This window comes from Scomber japonicus, chromosome 18 (assembly GCF_027409825.1).
Source record: "Scomber japonicus isolate fScoJap1 chromosome 18, fScoJap1.pri, whole genome shotgun sequence".
Taxonomy (NCBI): domain Eukaryota; kingdom Metazoa; phylum Chordata; class Actinopteri; order Scombriformes; family Scombridae; genus Scomber; species Scomber japonicus.
The window spans coordinates 21,337,194-21,346,494 of NC_070595.1; the positions used below are offsets into that span (position 1 = coordinate 21,337,194).

The 9,301-nt window shown below is 38.8% G+C and overlaps 1 protein-coding gene across 1 annotated transcript; it reads right to left on the bottom strand.

The window, feature by feature from the left end:
• On the bottom strand, positions 1 to 8,092 carry prkcsh (protein kinase C substrate 80K-H). The gene is made up of 18 exons (XM_053338778.1): positions 8,035 to 8,092; positions 7,609 to 7,769; positions 6,563 to 6,679; positions 6,276 to 6,371; positions 6,129 to 6,186; positions 5,878 to 5,995; positions 5,398 to 5,527; positions 5,082 to 5,166; positions 4,100 to 4,178; positions 3,872 to 3,955; positions 3,635 to 3,793; positions 3,452 to 3,545; positions 2,892 to 2,961; positions 2,628 to 2,717; positions 2,452 to 2,526; positions 2,259 to 2,358; positions 1,979 to 2,138; positions 1 to 219 (listed from the first exon to the last, which is right to left on the bottom strand). The coding sequence occupies exons 2-17, from the start codon at positions 7,697 to 7,699 to the stop codon at positions 1,992 to 1,994; spliced, it is 1,593 nt and encodes a 530-aa protein (XP_053194753.1). The 5' UTR covers positions 7,700 to 7,769; positions 8,035 to 8,092; the 3' UTR covers positions 1 to 219; positions 1,979 to 1,991.
• Between the last annotated feature and the right edge of the window lie 1,209 nt (positions 8,093 to 9,301).

The following is a 9,301-nucleotide window of genomic DNA, read 5'->3' on the forward strand; positions in this document are numbered from 1 at the left end:
TATGATTAAAAGGAAATTTATTTGAAAACCGTGGAATGACATTACGTTAGACACACATTAGTGAAACAGTACAACAAGTAGCAGAGGAAGTTGGAAGTGTAGACGACCAAACTACTCTTGGAATTTCCATCGTTTAGCCTCGATTAACCACCAAGGTGGTGCAGCTCACAGCATGGCAACTTCACGTCGCTGCAGTGACTGTGGTCCCTCAAGAACAACCTGCAAGAGTGAGCACAAACATGTTCATTTCAAAGGCTTGTTTGTTTAAGTCATGACTTCCTAGCTGTTAGAAGGAAGGGCCATTATCTGCAATTAACCCCGGTAGGTTTTATTTCCGAAGACTCAGCATTTACCAGTGAACAAAGAGTTACGATATCTGCACTAAAGATAGAATGCACTGCAGTACAACATATCACAATATTGTTGCCAGTTTATAGATACTGAATCAAAAAAAATAAAACCAACACAATACAATAGTATGTACAGGTTCCACTCATATACCATACCATTAAATTCTTACCATTCAATAATTCTTTATCCTCTATTAACTTAACGACTACAGTGAACTCGAATTACGATGCCATTACCTTCCTCTTTGTCCTCTCTGTCCTGCTCTTCTTCTACGATGAAGCTGTAACTGCACAAATTATTTCTCCTCGCAGCAAATTGTCACACGCTATACTTTCATATTATACATCTATGACTTTGCTTCAGTAAGCCTCATGTAGGAATAGTGATCAGCTGTAGACTGTAAGGGCAGTATTTTTACACTCAAACACATAACCCTGAGCAATGTTGGCCATAGAACCAATTCAAGAACCCAAGAGGAAAAGATATGGTTGCAACAATTGATATATGGCTAAGTTCCGGCCTCAAACGAGATGAGCCAATCACAGTGCGCATAGCCATTCCCATACACTCAGATATTCTCTGCCTGCACGTCCATTGAAATGCATTGCAGTAAGTCGGTTTTATGAGGTTTTATGAGGTTTTTCTGAGATTTCATGGGGTACATGCAACTCTGACACACAGTATCCTGAGAGGATGGGCGACGGGGTGTATTTTTTACCCTTTATTAAGCCACATCTCAACCGAGAAAAGTGTCTTCTTTGGATAAAGTTATGCAGTAGACCAAGGATAACAAGGATGTCTACGTCTGTTCTAAAGTAAGTCAACATTGTATATATATTGATATTGTCACTTTGCTGGAAAGAAACTGCTGAATGATCCAATGTAAATACTGTAGCACCAAACTAAAGGAGAGACACTCTTGGTAAAGATGGTAAAAAGGCCGTTATATTTTTCTCATATTCTGAGCCAAAAACCTTAACTTCAGTGACACTTTGATTTCAACAATGTTGTCTGAGATGGTGATGGCAACGAGATGCGGTTTATCACGTTTGCACTGGGACCTGTACATTTTGGCTTGTAATTGAAGCTTTTTAATTGTCCTTCTCAACAATAAAATGATTAATATATCCCTCCAATGCATAGTTTAGACACTTTTGGTGACTTCTAGATGATATCTGATCTTTCTGTCTCCAAAAATCATTCACTGTGTGTGTAGCACATAGAGAGAGCTCAGCTCTGCCCACAGTGAAGAGCATAGGAGAGTAGCACAACCATAAATGACAGCAAAACACAGTAGAGACTCTCACATTGAGCTGAAATGAAACAAGTACACATAAATTTGGTAAACATAACATAAAAAAGACAGTCTCTACAGCATTTCACTGTCATTTATAGTCACTGTCTAGCTGCTTCTTTCCTCTTCCCATGTGTGCAATGACGCAGCAGAGGAGAGACAGACAGTAGTGGAGGGTTTGAGAGTTGACGACAACTCATTATGTTACTGTAAGTGCAATAAAACCAGTGCGGGTAAAAAGCCAAGAAGAGTGATTTATCAGTGATTGTCTCATATCATTAAGGTCTGCCAAAAAAAAAAAAAGAAAAGAAAAGAAACGTTGCAGTTACTCACAAATCAAGTGGATCTAGAGTTCTTCGTGTGGATTATGTTCTAGATCTGGGTTCAGGGGCTCCTGGCAGACAGCAGGGGTGATGAACTCCATCAGGTACTCACAGCGACTAGGCTCTGAGGTAGATGTCACAACCGTCTCCTTTCCACATGTTAACTTAATCTGAAAGACAAATATTATATATTTTCCAGTGTTTTGTTGACTCATTTATCAAAATCATTCATGATGTGAAAAAAAAAACAGGCATAGAAAAAGGCGTGGTTACAGCTGGCTGAGACTGACCGTGGTGGATCTGTTGGGGCCTTGCCAGCATCCTGTTCCATGTTCATACTTCATAACAGCGTAGATGTTACTCTCAGGACCTGCCCATTTCCCCCATGTTCTACAGAGAGCAAATATCCATTACTTGAAAGGAATCTGTCAAATATGCATCTAAAACAGTACAAAACAGACAAAAACACAGATATTCTCTTACCCCAGGTTAGTTTCTGATCCACCATACTTGGGTTTCTGGGTTACTCTGTTGAATGGACAGAGCCTGTAGATGTACCTGTAAACAAAAGATGAACTTAGTACTTCCAAAGTGGGAGCTTATATCAAATGATAACTGAGAAATGCAAACCATTTTCTCCCAAAAGAGTGTGCACATACTCGCTAGTAGTTAGATCATAACACTGGCTATAGAGGTAGGCAAACTCAGCATCAGGTCCAAAGTCAAAGGAGACTTCCTTATCAAGGTTCCTGGGGACAAAAAGCAAGTCCAAAATGTTGTCTGATTTATACTTCAGTCTTGATCAAATAACACACTGACTGAACAACAAAATCATCCACTGAAGCTGTTAGACTGTAGTTGTGTAACAAACCCAGATTACATTACTAGCAAAGAAGCGCCTTTTATTCAGACTGAGTACTTACCCGATCTGATCATCCACTTCCCGGAGAGCTCTCTCAGCCTCGTCAAATTGATCCCTGGTTTTCTGAGCAGCTGGGAATCAGATGCACTCAGTTAAAATATACCCTGACAGTAGATTCAGTCCACACCCATAAATATATGTCTTACACACACACATACTTCTTCTTTATCTATTAATCTGCAACCATTTTCTTGATAAATCATTTGGTCTGTAAAATGTAATATGGAAATAATAAAAATATTAAAAAACCACCTCCACCAAATTATCACGATATTCAGTAAAACATAAAAACAACCCAGCAGCCAAAGAATTACTTAGTTCTTGTGATTAATCATTTATTTAAACAACCAAAATGAGTGATGAGTTTTAAGTTAAAACATTAACATTGCATAGGTATGCAGTCACTTTTTTTCCTGGTATTTCACAGCATGACTCACTTACCCATAATTGAGGACTGGCTACGTCAATCGGTCTTGTACATAAAGACTGCTCTAAGATGTCCCAACAACGCTGGTTTATTGGTTATCTCAAAGATAAAAAGACATGTTCACACACACTTACCATCAATGAGGTTCTGCGTTTCTTGATCGTAGGGTGGCATAGTCCCCTCATCATCCTCATCCTTCTTTTCTTGAGTCTGCATCGTAGGAGGACTCTGCATATCAAAACACAGATAGGGTGACTCACTAAAATAAACTTGAGAGTCATCCAGATAGTTTTAACAAAGAAACTCAGTGGGATCACCTTATAGTCTGCATCATCTGCATCATCATCCTCCTCCTCTTCATCATCTTCCTCTTCTTCCTCTGGGATATCATCTTCTGGGTACTGCTCAGAGTCATTGTCGGGAACTGGCTCCCTCATCTCCTCCTGTGGAGTCTCCACTGGTGCTGGTACTTTGGCCTGGTGCCAAGAAAGACTCAAATTTAGAGCTAAGGCTTTTACACATGGAGATAACCAGAAGAATAGTCAGGTTCTTACCTCAGATATGTATTTTTCTTTGAGGTTATTCCAAACTGCCTCAAATGCTATTGTATCCACTTTGTCCACTCCACCCAAAAGTCCCTTAAAAAAACCCAAAGACAGTGTTCACATTTTGATTTCTTTACCTAATTAGGAGCTGTGACAATATTTGAAACACTTGCATTTAAATACAACTACACCTAAACAGCAGTGTTTCTACAGAGACATTACAAAAAGACAACCAACCTGAGCATCTGCTTCTGTGAATGAACCATCTGAATCTGGATCGAGCTCAGAATGGGTCAGAAGTTCAGCCGCAGAGACACTGAAATAAACAAGAACACATAATTCACTCAATTACAATAACTACTGTCATAATGATCAGCCACTGGATATACGACACCATCTTTTTAATTAGGGAGAATATACTCTCAAAAAACATGCTTTGCAGAGAAAAGGTGTCGCTATGGATGTACAGTTCTTCAAATAGGGATCTATCATGCTCATTAGCAGCTATATATTTTTGTTCTGGGAATCCACTAGAGTAGCTTTTCATCAGTCACAGTTCAAAAAAATCCTTATTTATCTTATATTGGTCCTTTAGGAAGCCCGTCAGTTCAGCCTCTGTGTCTAACAGGCAGTTTTTGCTCTTGTCTCTTTAAGGCAGCACTCCCCATGAGCCCACACTGTTCGAAATAGTAAAGTGAGGATGATGTGTGATGATGAGCTTTAGACAACCAGCTAACCTCCAACAGATAAAGTACTTATTTTTCTTTGCTCTGGCGTGTAGTGTAGAAAAACTCAATTTGAGTCATGGCTGAGGCCGGACAATTAATTGAAATATTATCTAAATCACAATATGGTAAAGTGCAATATTCAAATTGCAGGAGCCACAATTTTTTGATAAAAGGTAAAATGTGTCACAACATGTCATTATAAATGAAGCATTGTTGGGCTACAGAGATGTCCCCGCCTATGAATCATATTCTCCAGATAGAGGGGGACATGTTTATTTGGTACAGACCCCAGCATCACCATTTTTCTATTTTTTACGTGAAAATGAAATGTAAAAATTAACATTCCCACTAAACTCATGACTCATATCACAATCAAAATATCATTCAGCTCTAATCAACAGCCCCCAATTAATAAAATACTGTGCAGCAAAACACTGGTAAGCTTTACTCTACTATGAGTGATAATAATTGTGGGGGTTGCTGATACTCACAAGCCATCTGCATCATCATCCAGCTCAAGAAACACCTCAGTCATTTTAACCTTGTCCTTCTCCATGCGAATCACAGCTTTTTGATCTGGAACAAAAAAAATGTAATTTAATTACCTCTTTCTGTTACATTATCAGTGATTTCGATCACTCTCTCACACACACAAAGTGTTACATTATTGACAGAATTGAAACTTTGTGTCAAACGTCGACATTTTTTCTTCCTAAGTACTACTAGTGTATGTGATATTCAGATAAAATACAAACTGTAATGCAGGACAAACCATAGGGAGTGATATACTTTCAGATATTAAATTACCTTCCCAGGCCTTCAGATGGCGCTCTTTAGCTTCTTTCTCTGGCTGCTCTGCGGTCTCCTTCACAGTTCTCAGAGCCTCAACCTTGTCTTCCAATTCCTTCTTATTAAGCTGAAGGTCTGAAATTTTACCCTGATGAGACAAAAGAAGAATTTAACTAAATTACAAAGGGCTTACTCCAGAGAAAAACTGCTGTCAGACGTCACCACAATAAAGCAACAACACTTGACAGAGTTAATGCGCATATAGCATAATTGACCAAGGGTACTAGGAAAGTAAAAGGGCCTTACACTGTCCAATGAACAAATGTGGGTCACCAACAACCTCACTGGCATTTGAAAGACCTAACATCTTCTCCCTTCTAAAGTAGCTTAATTTGGGGTGGTAGTAGCCATCTGATCAAAAATCTAAAATGCTCATCTCAGTGTTTAAACAGGTTCTCTCTTCAATAACAGCATCAAAGGTTTTCTTATCATTCACACCTTCTTGTCCTCTAGGCCCCTCTTGGCCTCCTGGATAAGTTGTTGTTTAAGCAGGAAACCTTCCTTAGCGATCTCTGCCATCTTTTGGAGGCTTTCTCTCTCTTTACGCCCCATCTCCCTGCAAACCACACATGAAATGTTTCAATTAATAGGCTTCTACATTTATGTTACAAAAAAAAAAGTTTGTTATTTAAAGCTTCTGTGGAAGAGAAATCGGGCTACAAATGTGTATAATCCAAAAACGTTCCTACCTGCAGGTGTTTTGACAGGTAGCCCCACTGTTGTACTCATCTGTTGTGTCACAGCAGTCTGTAGAGAAAACACTGACATTAAATACAATCCTGGCCACACTACATATACATATTTTAACACTGTTAACACTAAGGAAAAGGTCTCACCACATATTCCGTCATTGATGCGTGATGAAGGGATGAAGGCTGGTCGGAAACCTGCATTGGTGCAGTGGAAGCTGCCGTTGGGACAAGCAGCAGTACCTGCAAGTAAATAGGTGAGAGTTTGACACTAGATGGGACAATGAGTATGATTTGTGACATCACAGCTAGTTTCAAAGCCAATTCTGGTCCAATGTTTAACTTACAAGAGTGTGAGGTGGAAACTTGAGGCCTCCAGTGCACAAACAGTGAAACTAGACTTAAAAAGAGCACAGCATGCTGGATATACACACCTGGCTCATCAGAACCATCCTGGCAGTCACAGTAGTCATCGTTTACTCTGTCAAAGGAAATTGAGCGAGAGCCATCCAGGCAGGTAAAAGGTTTTCCCTCTTCATAGAACTCCCGTTCTGTAGAGGTTGAACAGTGGAAATGAGTCAGTGCCATGACAGCAGTGGTGGAAGAAATGTTCAGACCCTTTACTTAAGGAAAAGTACCAATACAGCAATGTAAAAATACTCCATTACAATTAAAAGGCCTGCATGAGAAATCCTACTATAGCAAAATTACATAAGTTTTAGCATTAAAAAGTGCATAAAGTATTAAAGTGAAAGCAGTGGTTTGGTCCCTTTGACTGAAGTATCAGTGTATAAGCAGCATGTTACTGTTGTATCTGTTGGAGATGGAGCTACTTTATATACAGTTAGCTAGTTTAGTCCAATTGTTCCCAACCTAGGGGAGGACACTCTTCAAAAAGGTCACCATTTAAATCTGACCGGTTGTGAGATGATTATATTGAAGAGGAGAGAAGACAAAATAAAGCTCTGATACACTAATCTGTTTTCAGTTTTCTGATTTTTCTCTAATATTTGATTTTTGGTGAAATATTGAATCATTTGAACATTTATTGAAATTAAACCATGTGAGAAGTTTAGAGAGAAAAATCACTGTATAGTTAACAACTCATAGACATCTGAAATGTGACCCTAACTACACACTGCGTTTGGTAAGATGTCAAAATCCCAAAAGGATGGAAATCACGGGTTCAATCTTTAACAATGTGTTGTATTTTAAAAGCTTGTTATATTATCCACTGTGCCAAATCTTCATCTGAAAAGTAACTATAGCTGTCAAATAAATGTAGTGAAGTAGAAAGTGCAATATTTCTGTCTGTTGTGTAATGGAGTGGAAATATAAAATAGCAAAGTAAGAGTACCTCAAAATGGTACTTGGGTGCAATACTTGAGTACATTTTCTGTATGACAGCTCCAAAACTACAGAGAACACACACCTGTACTCATTGATCTTATATGCTGTATTTATTATCCTAAATACTCACTCGATAGAGGGACACCCCGAGGTCGTTGGACTTCCACCGCTGAGACTCCGACACTCAGCAGCAGCAGCAGGACGAAGTGCTGACAGGTCATTGTGAAGGTAAAACTAGTAGACACACACTGGGCTCAGACTTTAAACGAGGATCAGCTGCAGGGAAACCGCCTGTCAAACACAGGACAGCTATACATGAACACAAGAAAACACATTAAACGTGACACGATAGGGCTGATAAATAGTATAAAAGTCGACGTAGCGTATATAGTACAACGAGCTAGTTGGTTAGCTCCTAGCTAACAAAATGACGCTATTTAGCCAAATAGGCAAGCTGTAAGCAACAAACTAAGACGTAGCGGTAAGCAAAAATACCAAACGTACTTAAATTACATGTCAAAAGCACCAAAGCACCTCTACTACGTAATTTGTGTACCTTTCTCCTTCTTCTTCTTAGGATAACAAGCTAGAAGCTAATCATTACCGGTCATTACCATACACCGCCTACTTCCTTGTCCACAAGGCGCATGCCTATGTTCCCGCCCCTCTCTGTTTTGTTTCGCTCTGATTGGACAACACGTTTTTTCTCTATTCTGATTGGTGGAGAGCTGTGGTGGCGATTTGTAGGTGTACTTGACGATGCAGCCATCTCATGCTAGAGAAGTGCAGGTACTCATCACTGTTATCTCAGCGTGCCTTATACACTATATTTAACATGAATGTAAAAATAAGAATATAAATAAGTGCAACTGAACGGATACTGTTTTAAGTACTGCAATAATCATGCAAAACGTGCCTCCAAATTAGCCTAAATGTCTAATAACCTTCATGCATGATCTGCGAGCATGGTTTATCATTAAAGGAGCAGGTTCACAATTTTTAAAGTCTGTCTTAAAACAAAAGTCATGTGCCTAAATTAACATAATAATCGTGCCTTATTCGTGTGTGGAGTGATTCTGGCTAAAACCCACAATTCTACTGCAAAAAACGTATTTAAAAGTTTATCAGAAGCTAACATGAAGCTTCAGGTTCCATATCATTCAACTTTCCAACTTTTTTTTTAGCTCAATAGAAAAACACAGAGAGAATTTGTTGCTAAGCAGACTGTAAATGTTGCAGATATCTGCTTGAAATCACTAATTCAGACTGTTGAAGCCTCATACAAGCTTCAGATAAACTTTTGAATGCAGTTTTGCACAAAATGACTGTGTGGACACACTGAGGATTTTGATCCATATCACTTACATTGGAAACACATTTGAAGGAGATATTTTAATAGCCATTATGGGCAAGAGGAATGATTACAAGGACAACCTCTTTCAGGTGGTGCCTGACTGTTGTTTTGACTATACTCAAAAATTGTGAAGCTATCCTTTAATCAGATCATATATGATGTATAGCTAATCAAGTTGTTTATTTCAGAAATACATTTTTGTGCTAAATTTCACATAAAGTATTAGCCTCACAATTATACACTTAACACTTAAACTAGGATGTATGCATCTTGGTACAACCTGCTGTAGAAAATAATGAGTTCAAATGTATCTTCTTCACAACAGAGCTTCAAGGGTAGACCTTTTGGGCCCCCCAGTTTCCTAATTATAAGATGACACTACCAGACCCTTTACTGATAAATTAATAATATTAAGGTTAACAATTTGCTACCAGACCCCCTAAAACACCAGCATACAAGGACATTGTAA

Excerpts from the sequence above, each read along its gene's own strand:
- prkcsh (XM_053338778.1), bottom strand. The coding sequence starts at position 7,699 with ATGACCTGTCAGCACTTCGTCCTGCTGCTGCTGCTGAGTGTCGGAGTC. Across the intron at positions 6,372-6,562 it reads GGATGGTTCTGATGAGCCAG|GTACTGCTGCTTGTCCCAAC; the intron begins GTGTGTATATCC and ends ATTTACTTGCAG. Across the intron at positions 5,528-5,877 it reads GGGGCCTAGAGGACAAGAAG|GGTAAAATTTCAGACCTTCA; the intron begins GTGTGAATGATA and ends TTGTCTCATCAG.